The 16,597-nt window shown below is 40.8% G+C and overlaps 3 protein-coding genes across 7 annotated transcripts in view; 2 read left to right on the top strand and 1 right to left on the bottom strand.

Moving 5' to 3' along the window:
* Nucleotides 1–16,597, top strand: part of lpp (LIM domain containing preferred translocation partner in lipoma) — a 366,579-nt gene that overhangs the window by 283,551 nt on the left and 66,431 nt on the right. The gene's annotated exons all lie outside the window — the stretch shown is intronic.
* Nucleotides 1–16,597, bottom strand: part of dpt (dermatopontin) — a 268,440-nt gene that overhangs the window by 207,684 nt on the left and 44,159 nt on the right. The gene's annotated exons all lie outside the window — the stretch shown is intronic.
* The window catches only part of tp63 (tumor protein p63), a 37,219-nt gene that overhangs the window by 5,131 nt on the left and 15,491 nt on the right, over nt 1–16,597 (top strand). For 2 of the 5 annotated variants that reach the window (XM_072438238.1, XM_072438239.1), the window contains exons 2-4: nt 199–306; nt 394–523; nt 11,790–12,047. In XM_072438238.1, the coding sequence (XP_072294339.1) occupies nt 199–306; nt 394–523; nt 11,790–12,047 (496 nt within the window). Of the gene's footprint in view, nt 1–198; nt 307–393; nt 524–7,087; nt 7,271–11,789; nt 12,048–16,597 lie in introns of those variants that run through there. The other 3 variants (XM_072438236.1, XM_072438235.1, XM_072438237.1) reach the window with 2 other exon arrangements.

Raw genomic sequence — 16,597 nt, 5'->3', positions numbered from 1 at the left:
TAGGACGAAATGGCTGGTGATCTTGAAGCTTTATAATCAGAAAGGTTATCCCATGCCAAGTGTCAAAATTCTAAAATATAAATGCAAATGTGGTGATGTTATCTATACAGGGACAGAATGTTGATGCTTCTGTGTTTGTTTGATTCTTTTTGTGATGGATGCAATGTAATAAATCATATTGTTCGTTCTTATGTGCAGACTCAGGGATCCCACATCACGTTTCTTCAGCAACATGCCGCAGTCCTCGCAGACGTCCGATCACTGCAGCCAAGATCTGTTCAACCAGCTGCTGGAGATGCTGGACCAGTCAGTAAACGCCACAATACAAACCGACAGACAACGAAAAGGGAAAATTATGTTGTCCTAAAATGTGCTGCTCGGGTTATGTTTCAGATCTGCCGTTCACTCAGTCCAGCCCATAGAACTGAACTTCACTGAGACTCCAACAGAGAAGTCATCAGGAAACACCATCCAGATCAGCATGGACTGTATCACCATGCACGAGCAAAACGAGGCGCTTTCTGTAAGTACATGAGTCTACAACACCAACGGTTTAGAATGTCATATATATTTACCAAAATGATTAAAATACTGCATTTTCCGGACTTTAAGTCGCACCTTTTTTCATAGTTTTGGCCGGGGTGCGACTTTTATCTATATTCAATATTTATTTAATATTTAAATTTATATACTTATACTTATAAGTTGCTCCGGAGTATAAGTATAAGTGATATTATTTGTTATTCTCACACTTGCAACCGCATTTCATACTCCAGTGCAACTTATATATGTTTTTTTCTTCTCTATTTTTGGATGGTGCGACTTATAGTCAGAAAAATACAGTATATAAAATCCAAACCAAGTCCTATGAAGACAACATCTAAATGTAGCTCTAAACCAAAGACAAGAGGAGGGTCTTATGTATTTTGCTTTTTTTTAGGTACTTAGTATTCTGATATAAAATCACACTGAATGGAGTAGGTCCTAAATGTTAGTTAGTTAGAAACTATTAATTGACAAGTCGTGACTAGTCTATAGACACTAAAAAAGTATACTTTGGTGATAATAATAAGCTATAACATTAGATAATTGTGTTCATTTTAAACCACAATATTGATCTAAAACAGCTTATTAATAGAAATGTGTCCATTGAATTCCTTTTCACAACTGCAGAACTGATCAAATTTCACTGTAAAAAGCAGGAGATGATTTATGTGTTTTTATGTGTGATATTTTACAACCTTAACTATAGAACTTGGAGGGATAGGAGCACACTAGTGTCAGTTGCAGTACATTCTAGGATTACTTTAACATGTGAATCAATCAAAAATACAACTGTGAGTAAGACAATGATGTGGTGTGACATGGTTACAATATGTCCCCTTAAAAATGTGTATCTTGAAATCATGAAATCATGAAATTCACTGTATATTTGGCCGTTGGAGTTATTCGCGGAACACTGCACTTTGTCTGAGACGGCTCTCTGAATTGTCAACTGTGAAAAAACAAAATGCAAATATACTTTTACTTGCAAACAGCATTGGAACTTTCCCTGGATGGTTGTCAAAGTTGGAGCAGATTGACTGAGCGTCTGTATTATATCAGTAGTTGGTGTGGAGATGTTGTCTGAGCAGTGGCAGTTGATACGATCAGAGCGGAGTTTGACCTGGGTGGCCTCTGCAGACAGCTCCTGCTCACAGTCTGCTGACACCACTGTGTCACATTCTTTGTCGCTTGGAAATCTGAAATTTACTTTGCACTTAAAACTGTATGAAAAGTGTAGTGTAACATTTGAACAAATCCAAAGTGGAAAAGATTAGGACCTGTTGAATTGTAATGCAAGAACACACACCAGTTGTTTGTGGAGCAGTCCGTGTGTTTGTTGACAGTGTTGTTGTTTACAGTGGTAGCTACAGTAAGGACACATCCTTGTCACTTCTGCTAATGAAAGACGATGCAGAGCCGTGCGCTCCCATCCCTCTGCAGGAATGTTGTTGTCCAGCCAGAGTGGAAAAAATAGCAAATAAAAATTGTGTTTGAGGAGCTGAGTAATGCTACCCTGCTCGTCCCCCCGGGGGGTATATGCTCCCTTGAACTGGTGATTAATGGGCCCACCCCCACCACACACACACACACACACACACACACACACACAAACACACCTCCTGCATCAGGGAGGGGCGCGGTGCAGCGACTGGCACGTCAACCGCTGGGGCAACATCCAAAATAAGGTTTGTGCCGTGGACCTGAGCCAACGGCCGTGCCCTGAATCTTACGACCCGACATACCCATGTTCAGTGGTGGAAAGGAATTAGGTGCTTATGGAAAAGTAGTCTGCTTAAGTAGGATTTTTAGGAGTCTCTACTTAAGTAAATTTAACAGTGGACAGCATTTGTTCTTTAGCAAGTATTTGTACTTTCAACTTACTATTTCTTTTAAATGGTACTTGAGGGGTTTATCTTTTAGCACTTTCACTGTGATATAATGAATAAAGGTCATGTGTTCAAGTCATGTCTTTGAGGAAACCAAATGATATAATAAATGAAGATGAGCTCAGATTCAGTCGCATCTGTTGACCAACATCAGCACACGTCTGTATAGGAACAGTTTCAATCCGTCACAATTTTGACAACGTCTGTCAGTTAAAACAATCAGTATTTTTACTTGTCATATCATAACTATTGTGGAATGTATATGGGTTTTTGCCCTTATCATAAACATTACCAAAATTGTCAAACTGGAGAAAAATAGTCAACATTTTTACTAAAAAGTTAAATATAATTAAGTTCAGTATGTTTTAGTAAAATGCCATATACACTCTCAGCAGATTTTGATGTGATTCTTTGTTTTGCTTCTGTATCTGTACTTTTACTGACACAACTGAGCGCTTCTGCACGGTCTGGACGGTGGGCACACTTGCACCAACAGCAGGAGCGTCCCGTCGTGACTCACCAAAACTTACTATACTCTGCAGCGCCTCGGGACACTTATTTGTTGTGTTGCTTTTACATTCTGAATCTGAAATTCCTTTTATTCTTTTGGACTTTTTTCCTCGTAGCTTCAGGGCAACAATTTAGTGCAGCACCTGCCTGTTGCGCTGAAGTCCCGCTCCCATCTATCAGTGAGTGTGTGCAGAGGTGGGGGTGGAAGAGCTAGAATAACATGAAGGAATGCAGCAGAAACGGTGGCAGGAGAAACGCTATATCCTACCACAAACAGCTGATTTACGGCCTGATAGCGCTCAGATCAGCTGGACACGCAGAGGGCGGGTCACTGAGGAGATGCAGGGGAACTTAAAGGAACATTAGAAAGTCACAAATGAGTCGAGCTCGTGTTTGGATATAATTATGTGTTTGTGTTTGAGCCTCACTTTCCTCCAAGTCTTGTCTGTTGGCGCTGCTTCAGTTCACTTCAGTACAAGCTATAGTCAAGACAAGGAAACTGTACTTTATTAGTGCTTCTGTTTTAAGGTTTAATGTGTGATAGGGATCAAAATAAATATATATTTTTGGGAGTCGTCTGATAACAATCAATATTTTGTCAATCAAACAGAAATGTGCTAAAACGTGTGTCTTTAAACGTTTAGTTGAGGTTTAGTATGAGATAAATGAAATATCACTTTATACCGTTTATATTGGAACAGTTACAATTTAATGAATACATTTGATGTTTAATCAGCTCGTTTTGTGGGATTGATATTCAAATATTTAATATTTTCAAATCAACATAATTTTAATAAAATGCCCACCTCTAATGTGTAATATAAGGCTACAGATAATTTGTAAATGCATTTCAAGAAGATAGAATGCATGTTTTTTAATATACTTTTAGAGATAGATTTACTGCCATCCTGTTGAATGTTAGATAGTGCACCTATGTGATACCAATAACAATAATACAATGATGAATAACTAAAACCAACTGAACAGACAGAAAAATAGAAAAAAATGAAATTGAGTCAACCAACAGAAATGAAAATGAAACAAACAACTTAACGGACAAAAACAAATGACAAGGCAAGCATAGGTGGTGGACCCTACAAATGTCACCATTAAGGGGGGCTTGAGACAGCAGGACACTTTTTATAGCAGAGGTGTAAGGATTCCATTGTTGGTAAAAAATAAAATAAAAATAAAAGTATTCCCTTGTAGAAAAGCAATAGAATCTGATTCTGTTTTTGTTTGGTTTGATGTCAAAAATGGCTAAGACGGATGTTGTTCCAAAATAATTTAAGCTTCAAACAGGACCAGAACTGCTGGTCTATTCTGCAATGTAATGATTTGATCTGCAGTTTGTGGTCCCAAGTTATGATTATTTATGTCATGGTAAGATAATCACATGATAGAATTAGTCAGGATCCTCCACAGTCCTCGGTACATTTTCTTTTAAGGCTAATCCGTAATTATAAAAATGTTGTTGGGCCGATTGAGAACTGAAGGGACGTGTTTCTTCTTGAGGTCAATAATTGTCAGCTAGTTCTTATAATACTTTTATTTGGAGCTCTTATTAGCCAAGCCTGCTAAGAAGTGTGGAGCGTCTCTGAGATTTGTTGCATGGCTGTTGCGTTGCCACCCAGGTGATGCTCTGAGGAGGTGAAGGTGCTTAAAGCGTTTGAGGACAGGTGTCTGCCACCTGACACGTGATACTGGACTAATCTACAGGATTTAGGAGGAGCGGGATAAAAGGAGAACACCTCAGGAATCCTCTTTTGTGTTAGCCTCCAGATTTGTGCATCTGTATTCAGCGCTGCTCAGTTTTCTGAACTGTTAAAGCTGAACTGTGAGCGGTGATTTGGCCACACACTCTGAACTTAAAACCATTGTTTGTGTCTTTAGTAATCTAAGCAATGACCAGTCGAGTGTTCCTGAAATAGTTCCCGAAAGCCTTAAAGACAAATGTATGGCTTTGATATCACGGCTACAGAATAACTGCTAATACTGTATATTAGCTCGGTTATGTAAAGGGGTTTAAACTCTTTTGACCAGTTCAAGATATGACCAGAACAAAAGGCAGAACATTATGTGATTTCAACTGCACTTTTATATGCAACAAATTATTTTTAATACAAATAGATTTTTTTTACACATAAATGTTACATGTAAGTCTGGATGCAGAATTTGAGAGCTTATGTTTTGTATTGTAATAATGATATTGCAATATTTAAATTCAAACTACTTGTACTTGTCTTATACTAGTTAAACTAAAAATTTACCCATGACCAAATAAGGCAAATTATGACTAAAAAACTATACAATTCTAATTATAATCAGATTTTTATTTTCCTTTTTAAAACTGTAAATATCTGTCATATGGAGAACTTTGTGCTGTTGTGATATAGTTATTTTCTTGTGATAACACTTATTACTTCAGCTAATTATAGCAACATAGATTTGTGGCTATATTGTATATTGTGTCAGCCTCCTTTATTTCAGCCTCTGTCTCTTCTAATGCAAGGTGCTCTAAGTTCCTTTCAGATGCCAAAGTTGTTTTAACTTAATGAGAAGTTTGTTTAGCTGTGGCAGTTATCACCTAAAAAGGCCAGCCTAGGTGTGCACTGGGGCTGGAGACATTAGGAGCCCATTAAATACAAGTCTTTAAAGTGTTGATTGTCCTTTTGTTGTGGGGCTGACCTGTGGCCCGCTGCCCTCAGGCCTGAGCGGGGTGTGGCTGGACGCTCTGGTGCTTAACTCTGCAGACAGTTAAAAACTATTGTGGCCACGGGGCAAAGCAGTGGCCCCCTGCTCCTCCAAACCGGACCCTCCCTCATCATTTGCCAGCGCTGTCCGCCCAGTTCACTTCTACTCTACTGCGTCTCTGCCCAAACCATCTGTACATTTTGTACATACTTAGACTATTTTTATTTTATTAGTCCATTCTTAATTTATGCATGTCTAATTCTATATACGTAACTATTATTATTATTTGTATTCATTGTATTATTATTTGTATTCATTGCTGTATGTTGTACCTTAATGCTGAACCAAGTTCCAAGATTGTGAATTTTGTTCACTTACAATGGAAATAAACCTTTTTCTGATTCTGATTCTGACAGAGACATGCACAGTTTGGTCTGCTTGTAGTTTTATAGTCTGTAAAAGATTAAATATATATCGTGTAAATGGTGGAAGTGTAACATTTTAAATATTCAAGGAAACACGTGCTTGCTTCCTTCCCTTCTATTGCTATTATTTCTTACATATTGCAACCTAATTTATTGTCTTTCTCAGGGATCTTTTCATTTAATCACAAGGCCCCCGCTTTATCTTTTTATTCTAAGTTCTAAGTCTAAGTTCTTCTCAGACCTCTTTCCTTCAAAGGTTTTATGAAGTGTAACAGTGATATTAAATCAAAAAATGCATTTCTGTCTTTCCTTCATCTAAAACAGAGTCACGTGACAGTTGTTTTATCCAGTGGACCATCAGCAGTGCTGGTCCTGGGCCTCAGTCCTCTTCAGGTGATCCTCAGCCTGCTGCTCTGTCACAGACCAGGCTCACGCTCTGGTCATTAGTTTTAGTGAGACCAGGATCTCAGACAGAATCATGTTTCCAAAACAGATCTCCATCAGCCTCTCTGATAGATACAAGCAGCCTACAGGAGCCACATTGTTATTTCTGGGCTCTGAGCATTGAGATGGCTGAAGGACCCATCATTCATATGCAAAAGGGTCACTGTGGCCCTACAACATTTAACATATGTCTCAACAGATTTCACTCTCAGCCTCAAACCCATCCACACATCTCAGATGTGACATCATCATTAACTCAATATAAAAACACTCTCAATATAAATGGAAAACTTTGTAAATAGAAATTAAACCATACTTTTTTAAACTCAATTTTTCCAACTTTCCTATTCCTTGTTTTGGGTGACGGCGTTCATTCACCAACATTGTCTTTAGTTCATTTACCACAAACAAGCAAAAATAGCAGAGTTTGAATAAGCATCAGAGTAAAACAGTAATTAGCCGCTTGACTTCTTCCTCTGAGGATGTTCAAAGGAGGAGTGAGGAGCTGGGTGTGGATTCACCTGTATTGGACAGGTAGCAGCAGAGCCCTCCCCTCTGCTCCCAGTATATAGCCCCCGCCAGAGGCTCCTATAGAAGCTTCTGCTAGGCCACTCTGCATCTGTAGCCCACATCACTCCTGTTTTGAGTGAGAACAAGAGATTTGGTGAAATCCTGGAGCCAGTGGAGCAAACAGCAGCTGCTCTGCTCAACCTCAGCGCCAACATGTTGTATCTGGAGACAGGCAACACGACGTCGTTCTCCGAGGTAAGGCCCGCGCAAAGACAGAAAAATAATAAGTTACATGTAATATCAACGATTACACATGAACTCAAATTTGAATTCATCTTTAAAAATATATTAGGTTATGTATGTGCTTAGTTGTTGCTCATTTGGGTCTCTGTGTTGGCGTGTTGGCGCTGTGACAGTGTGTGATTGCACGGTTACCTGTTGTGAAAGCAGCGGAATGCAAACATCTGGAGGAATATTTTAGTGTAAAATGGCCGCTTCCTGGCGTCCGTGGAGTTTGTTCGCTGCTTTGGATTTTTCAGGCCTTCGTTCAAGTCTTGTGATTGAAGGAGTTGTGGATTTTTGGAAATAGCATGCATCTCTGTAAAAAAAGGCCAAAAATCAAGTTATATTCAACAATTCATGTTTTTTTTGTTTTGTTTTTATCCATTAAGTCTTGTTTTTACTTCTTGGTAATTTATGCCACTTTGAATTGATTTATGATTTATTTATTTTAAATTATTATTACTAGTATTATTATTATTATTTTGAATTTAGTAAATTTATAGTTTGATTTATCCCATTTGAGAAAATAAAAAATAAAATACAAATCTCTGATGCATAGTTAGAACACACAGTTTAAAAAAGTCTAATGCAAAGATTCTTTTCTTTTTTTTAACATTGTCTTTGTTTCATTCCTTTCTACCGCCGCGGACCTTTTAGCCCCCATTTGTTTTGTTTACATTTGAAGCCCCCAGACCCCCGCCGTGCCCTCGCCCTTTTGCCAGCCGAGCGAGCGCTGACTGATTCTCAGATTGCAGGTTGTAGATAGCAGGTGTGTGTCGGGGTCCCTGTCTTTTAACTCGTCTCTTTGGAAGGCGTCCGGCCATCTCCATCGCCCCGCATCGGGGTATTAGGTTTCAAGTTGCCCCCTTTACCCCCCTTCTTAAACCCGTGGAGTCTCTCGGGAGCCGCAGACTGACCGAGGCGTTTGCCGTTTGAGTCCCTGATTGCTTATAATGGTGTGTTGACGCAGATACAATCACCTGCTCTGCCCACCCCAGCAGGTATGAGGTGGAGATAACCCCCACCCACACTCTTGATCCCTTAATGCGTCCCCCGCTCTCTCGCGCTCTCTCTTTCCCTCTCTTTCTCTCTCTCTCCTCCCTGTGGTCACTCATCACAGACCCTCAATCTGCTTAAGGTGCTGCTGGCCCTAAAAACACGTATAGAAGACTGAAGATATTCCAGCCCCGAGGCTACAGGTCTGCTCTGGTTCCTGTCATTGAGTGTTCTTTCAGAACGCTGGGCCGTTCTGACGTTTGTGGCCGCCAATAAGCTATAGAATGTATTTATGGTGGCACTGGCGGCACTTTTACTATCAAGATGTATCAACAACAAAACACTGATAATATCACAATTGTTGTTTTGGAGTTTTTCGTTTGTAATTAAAAGAAGAAACTTTGAGTGTAATCTGAACCAGGATATGAATTGGTATTTTTGAGGTTCATTTTATGATCCGTTCATGTTTTGTGCGATACTTGAACCTCAACCAGGGACATTTCTGAGCACATTTTAGCACTTTACTCATGCTTTGTTAAAATATCGCCTGAATATTGTCATCAAGATAATGCAAAAAAACTATTGAGAAATACATTTTTCTCAATATTGCCCCTTATTTAGCCATGTTCAATCATGTTTTTTGTTTCTCTGGACTGTTGTATGTTTTTTCTACATTCAAATGGAGCTGAGAAGGATTATTTCCAAAGAGGAAAAAAACCCAAAACCTTTCAGAATAGCTTTTTATTGGAACGTCAAGAAGTCATTTCTAGTTTAAATAACAAACATCATGACTACATACTCAGACAATAGACGGTTACATTGTATTTGAAATCACATTAATGATGCCATGATTATACTGTAAATACCAACCTGTTTATCCTGCTTTCTGTTGTTAAACCTGTTAGATATGAGTGCAAGTCATATAAGGTTGGACAAAACAAAAGTTGTTTTTGTTAAACAATATTATTGGGAAGGAGTTATTTTAGTCATAGAAAATTGTATAAAAGAAGTAAATACAGGGGCTCAGGACGGTGATGGTAAAGCTGGTATGCAACAAGCTAAATAACAGTTTGCACAATGTTGGCAACTATCTCATTATCCCCGCCTTGTGACACAAAAACTGCACTGTTTTGTTTCAAAACGCTAAGCCCAGCAGTCTGTTTCTCACAGGGAAATTAGCTGCAAGGCCCACAGTCAACCTTTGGAAACTTTATTAAAGACCGTTGCTGTTGTCAAGAGTGTCTGATTTACCACTCGTCCCGAAGGCCTCAGCGCAGCATCAGCCACAAACTGGAGGAATTTTTAAGAGCGGCTGAACTGGTGATTAAACGCTGGCTGTATTATAGTGGAATAAGATCTGATTAAAGACACCCAAACCCCCATCACTGTGCTGACAACCTACTTCCACTCAATTAAACATTAAAACATTGTGCGTTTTCTCCTACTTCACTGGTATATCTAGGAATGTGCTCAAGTATTCAATGTCCGGCTCTTTATTCTCTATTTTATACCCCTGCCTTTGTCTGTTTGGGGCTTTTCTTCAGAATATTATTTGATAATTATCGCCTGTCAGAACTGTCTGCTGCTGCATAAAAGATGTTCCCATATTAAGACGACTACATTATTCTTGTTAAACTAATGCTTTTTGGACTCACGGCATTACTAGGTATATTTTAGAGTTAAGTGCAATTCTTTTTATAGTGTGTTATTTAACTGCAGGACTACTATTACTGATAGTACTATTACACACGTTTTCAAGTGACTCATTCTTGTAGTAGTTATTTGGTACAAAGGTCAGCTTAGCCAGTCTAAAAGTATATGCAATTGAATAGACTTTCTAGTTTATATCAGTATCAAGCTTTTGGGACCCATACAATACAACTTACTATACACACTTTACTTTACTTTACGTCTCATGTTTTGCATCTTGACTAGAGATGGATCGATATGGGTGTTTTCATGCCGATACCAATATTTCAGAAATTAGAGTTGCCGGTGGGTGATAAACTGCAGATATTTTCCGGCCGATGTAGGACCAATTTTCCCTATTTTCCTATTTTTTGAATTACCACAAACTCAATTACCGAAAAATTATATCAATAAAAATGTTTTACAATCAACCAATAATGGAGCAGTGAAGGCACTAAATTGTACATATTAGTGCTCTATATCTGCCAAACGGTTTATCTCTAATCCTGAATCAAAATGATAACTGATTCTTTGTAAGAGACAAAGAACTGTTCTTTTTCTCATAAACCATCTTTTTGTTGGTGTATACTGGAGGCTACTCGCCACTCCTCTTCCCCGCTGAGTTTTAACCTCCACAATGTCCGTGTTATTAGCTCATTGTGTGTAGCCGTGTTGCTTTTCTACGGTGGACCGCTCGAGGCTTTCCAAACAGAATGGACTTCTTCCTTTTGTGTGCGTGCCCCATTCACAAATCATTGCCCGACTTAACTGCCCCTTTAGTCAAGCTCTCATAAGCCGCGGTGTCGTTGTTACCCGGGGTTAAGCAGCTCTTCGCCGCAAACACACTGAACCCAACGGCATGCTTCTCCCTGTGGCTGAGGCCGACCCCCGTGACCCCTGTTTGCAAAAACCCGTGTTTGGATATGTCAAAGCTGCAATACCAAACAGCGCTTCACGTTTCACCAGCGTAGTTATTAGCGCTGAAAGAGCTAGCATTGCTTTTTTCCCCTTCCTTTTACTGGTCATCTTAACACCTGGCCAGGGGAGAGTGGGTGTGCGGTGGACAGCTGTGGAGGGACTTGCCAGGGATAAACACAGAAGAGGCCCACAGGAGATTAATGAGCGTCTGCAGAGCGAGGGCCGTGGCACCTCGTCCAGGAATGTGCCGGGTATAAATGGAACGGAATGGGGTGAATGGCAGAGCGGGACGAAGCGGAAGGGACTGGCTGTGACCCCAAGTACGGTCCATCTACTGTGTCCATTACAAAACCCCAGACTAAACAGTGCGGATAAAGTGAAATGAGATCGGAGCAAATCAGTTCGGAGTTTAGTCGCAGTGGATGAATTCACGTGTTTGCAGCTTGTAAGATTAAAGATCGAAAGATAAATACAGTAATTAGGCTATTTAAAGTCAAGTTAAAGTTTGCCTGGGCTGATTGTTAGGGTAAAATAAAGCTACGACGAGGCTGAACCCTGATGAATTTATAGATCTCACTTCTTTCTAAAAAATAAATCTGTGTTTAGAAGCTCAAACATGCATGAATCAATCAATCAATCAATCAATCAAAAAACAACTTGGGGTACACTAGTGATGAGGAAACATGGTTGTAATAAGGTTAAATGCTCATTAAAGTGGATTTTGCATAATATGTCCCCTTTAAAGTATATTCACAGTTTTGTTTTTTTTCTGTTGTTGTGTGTAAGACCTCTTCCCTGTCACATTGTTTGCCGTCTGTCAGACTAAAGTGCAGTTCAAATTCCTCTGCAGTGACCGAACACAATTTTTCCCCTTTGTGCTTTGTTCCAGTCGCAGTACACAAACCTGGGGCTCCTGAACAGCATGGACCAGAACATCCAAAATGGCGGCTCCACGAACACCAGCCCCTACAACAACGACCACGCTCAGACCAACGTGACGGCGCCCTCGCCCTACTCCCAGCCCAGCTCCACGTTCGACGCCCTGTCGCCCTCTCCGGCCATCCCCTCCAACACAGACTACGCCGGGCCGCACACCTTCGACGTGTCCTTCCAGCAGTCCAGCACGGCCAAATCTGCCACGTGGACGGTAAGCTGCATTTGACAGTCATCGTATTACAATAAGTCCAGAATACGACAAAGTGACAAATTATAGGTTAAGCAAAAATGTCAGAATCTGCTTTGTGTTTGTCTTTTGGTCGCCACTCGGACACTCGACTAAAGAAGTCCTCGGTAATGGCAAAAAAAGAAATGCACAGTCTTTCCCCTCGTATTGATTTGTCTCGATGTTCGGTTCGATTCTCTTTTGTCCTTTCAAAAACAAAATAAATATGTCTTTCAATTCAAGACAGACTTTAAATCAGTGCCATTCAACACAAAAAGCACAATTTCTTCCTCCAGAATGAACTGCTGCTTTTACTGACGCATGCTGTAGATTTCGCAGTTAAAAAAGCCAAGCGTATATATTTCACAGAATCTCAAGAGCATACGTGGATTGAAACATTTGTCTTCCCTATCAAAAGTTCGTCCTGACAATTTCAAAAAGGTCGAACTTGCAATGTGTCTCACTCTAAGTGTGTGCGCTGAAGGCAAACTCAGGTGCACTTCTTTAGAGTCTTGCGTTGCATAAATCTGTCTGTAAATCTGAGTCAGGACTAACCCTCCAGGCAGTTTTTTTTGCTGTGGATCAACAGTCAGATTCAAGCTCCAATATGCAAAGTTAAGTGACACGTAAGACCGCTACGTGAGCCAAAGCTAAACCAACGAAAAACATCTAAAAAATAATTAAATTCAAATCTAACGTTAGTATTTACATTTTTTGCAGTGATGTGAATTGAAATAGATTCACACTTAAGTTCTTTGTGACAGTTTGACCTGTATATTTGGCCATTCCAAGCACAGCAGCATTGTTGAAAACCAATTACCGGTCATTTCCCCCCCAATTCCAAAGTTTGACAGTATCATTTCTGTTTTCTTTTTTTTAAGATTTTGTTGCCCGTTGGCTTTATTAGACAGGAAAGGTGAAATGGGGGATTGGAGAGAAGGATGGACATGCAGTAAATTGTCGGAGTCAGGATTCACTTGCACTTGGAGCCTGGCATACATGTGCTTTGACTTAACCACTCCACCACCGGACTTTAGGAATGCACCAATCAAGCATTTTCACTTCTGATATTGATACTTGAGTGGGCTTTGAGTACCCAATATTAACTGAGTTTCCTCAAAACTAATTCAATGTCATCAAAAGTGCTCCTAGAATCGACTGTTGGCCCAACACAGTCTCAATACAATACAGTGCAACAGAAAATCATCTTAAAATATTGCTAAAATTGCCCTTAATTTCGTCCATTTTATGTACAGTAGGGCTGGGCCAGATCATACTTTTAAGATGATACTGGTATAATTTTGAGTGACAATATGATCTAACGTTACAATACGGTCTGATGAACCGTGCACGTGCGGTGCCATTGTTTTCACGGAGAGCGCATGGGGCGAGAAGCATGGCGGTGGTGGCGGTGGCGTCTGAGGAGATGGAGAAAGCAGACTGACTGACACAAACTAACCAGAATTGGTTGGTTTTAGGCTTCTTTTACGCTTTGGAGGAAAGCTATTTCAGCAAAACCACTTTGTACCAGCTCCTCAACACGGGAGAAGCTTCTCACTTTAACTCTAACATGACATCTGAAAGGTTTTCACCATGACGCTGAGTGAAAACATGAGGCATCAGGCCTGACATGGATGCTAACCTGGTCCGACTTTGTTTTAGTTCTTGATCAAAGCAAAGAAGTTAACTCTGCTTTGTGCAGTGAGAGGAGTTTGAGTGTGTCTGAGCCGCTGCTGTGATGACTGTTCTGTGCAGCTCGTGTTTTCTATACACTGCGACACGCATTGTTATCAGGCCAATGCAGAGCTAGCGGACTGTCTGACAACTCTGCAAATCTCCAAATATTTTCACTGTTTAGAGTCACTGAGTCCACTCACAGTAGTGTCATATTAAAGGAGCTTTCACCATTCAGTGCTGCAGGGCTGTGTTGCACAAAGCACAAAACCCCCACATAATACATATAACCTATAGGATTAATTATAAGGACTATCACAAAATAAAACAACATTAACATATGAAAAGCAAAATTAACGTTTCATAAAGGCTGACAGGCCATTGTTAGATTATTGAATTTAAAAGCAGGCAGATTGCATTACAGACTTGTATTATAAAGTGTCACAATGGGTTTGGGTTATAAACATATGCACTGTTGGTATAAAATTATTTGGTCTAGAGTCAATTATATTGTTATAGCACATTTTCTAATTTGTATTTTGATGATTTTTTGGGGGGCCATACAGTTTAATTTGCATGTTTGCAATTCTCAAAACGAGTAGGAAAGTGTTTGTGTCCCCAATATGTGGCAGATTGGGGGATTGGCTCAGGATTGGGATTGATCCTGAGCCTCATTTATAGAAACCTTGTGAACTTGCTCTTCTCTGCATGGACACATTAAGTTCCCAGCTCGTGTCCCACAGCGCTGTGTTGATGACAGAGGTGAACAAACGTTGGGCCAGGTGGGGTGACGCTGCACAAAGCGACAGAACCTGCTCCTCCTACTCTGTCATTACCAAAGCGCTGTGTACCGACAGCTGTTACATCACCACTTCACCTGCTCAAAGTTTGTGCACCTAATCTGGACCAGAGTGTCACAAACCAATAACCCAGCCAGTGTCGCTCTCTGGCGGACGCGCGCAGAGCCAGACGTGTCACCGCCACTGCACGACGACAGTGTGCAGTGAGTATATGTCGTTGTAGCAATAATAAAGGTGAATATGCAACGTTTAACATCAATTATGTTTATCCAAATACACCAAAAATGTAGATTAACAATATCAATTTTACCTGAACCAATCTTAGTTGGATTTAAAGGGGATTAAGTACTTTTAATGTAGTGTAGAGCATGTGTTCTTACAATCAGACGACACACAAAAGGATTACAGGCTTCGTCAAACCAGTGACACGTAACTAAAATGGACTGATGGCCATGATCGCCGGGAGTGCTGCGATGTCACTGTGGGACCGTGACATTTTGCCTCTTCCCACACGCCCCTCTCTTCCCTCTCATTTTCACAGCACCAAAAACCAAAGTGTTTGTCTCATTCGTAACAGTTGGTAATGACCACGCCCCACATATCGAGGTTCCTGTCCCGCCATGACTGCACCAACGCAAAGCCGTCAAAACACATGAGTCAAGACTGGCCCGATCGGTTTGAACTACAGCTGACAGGTTGCACAGTCCCACGACTGACTGCAATCGTGTGCAGTGGATGAGACGTTTCAGGGTTTTGTTATGGCTAAATCAAGGCTGGGCAATATGGGCTTAAATACTCACTAACACTTATATTTACCAACAAACATTGTGTACATTATTGCCACTTATCATTAAATTATTTAAATGTATTTTTTGGAATTATTACTCTGAATAGTTTACTACACCAAGTAAAGTTGTATTGCAGCACGGTACATGAAGTATGTCTTGCTGAAATGTTGCTCTAAATAAGATAGGGTTTTTTGCATTCTCAGTCAGTTACTTAAATCCTCTAAATCCTTCTAAAAGTCTTTGTCTGAGTTGTTTTCTCCTGCTTCTCCACACGGGACACCACCTCATGTAGTTCCACCCTGGTCTGGACACTGACAGTGGGGCTCGTGATGCTGGACAGAGCGAGTGAAGATGTCGCACAATGATAGCGGCGCGTTTGAAGACGGCAGGCTCTTTCAGACTTAGTGTTCTGTCTTTTTGATGCTGTTCCCGTGGAGACACACCTAATCCCAAAGCCACAGCTCACCTCTTCCTGTCTGGGATGTCCTGTGACACACTGCAGGCGAATTCACATCAACACTTCCCAGAAACGTTCCCACACACTGCCTTGTGGGCACACCTTTGCTCTGTCACTCTTGAGCGGGGCAGGTCAAACCAATCCACGGCTTACGTATGCTTTATTCACCCGGCTTTACTAAATTAATGGAGTGTCGCACATCAGGCGCTTTTGTTGCCCACTGGTGCGACTATTGTGCATGTGAAGATTGGTGGTGTTTACCCTGTGTATTAGCTGCCAGCGCTTATAGTAAAGAAAGAAGAGGAATGCTCTGGTGAGGCTATCACTGGGCACTGCAGAGCTGAGGGGATTACTGTAATGGATTGAGCGCCTGTAGATAATGCCTGTGTAAATATGCACTGCCTCTTTCCTGAACCCTGTGCTCCTCACTGGGCTCCGTCTTTTACAAAGTTAAGCCCAATTCTTCTCTCACATTGCGCCGGAGGAGGAGGAGAGCCAGCTCAAAGACAAGAGTGTTCCAGCGAAAGGCTGCAAGACGCAGCTTGCCCCTGGAACATCTGCGGGCCCGTCCCACGCCTCGGAGATGGGGCTCAGACTTGTTTGTATCAGAAATCCTGTCGTGACTTGCCCCGTATCACAGCAGACACGTCTTGAGCCTCAGATGGGAAAAGTGCAGGGGAATTTTTAAGGAAGGAGGAAAACTTTTATTACCTACGATTTGATTTCCTCGTCGTCACGGAAAAATCCTAATTCTTATTTGTACTTTTCATTTGTGCAAAACATGTTTCTGCAACAATGAACCCATCATCTACTTAC

This window comes from Eucyclogobius newberryi, unplaced genomic scaffold, assembly GCF_026437365.1.
Source record: "Eucyclogobius newberryi isolate DKJ021-1_F unplaced genomic scaffold, fEucNew1.0.hap1 SCAF_9, whole genome shotgun sequence".
Lineage (NCBI taxonomy): Eukaryota > Metazoa > Chordata > Actinopteri > Gobiiformes > Gobiidae > Eucyclogobius > Eucyclogobius newberryi.
Note: the sequence above shows the minus strand (reverse complement) of the source record. Positions and strands in the feature narration are given on the sequence as shown.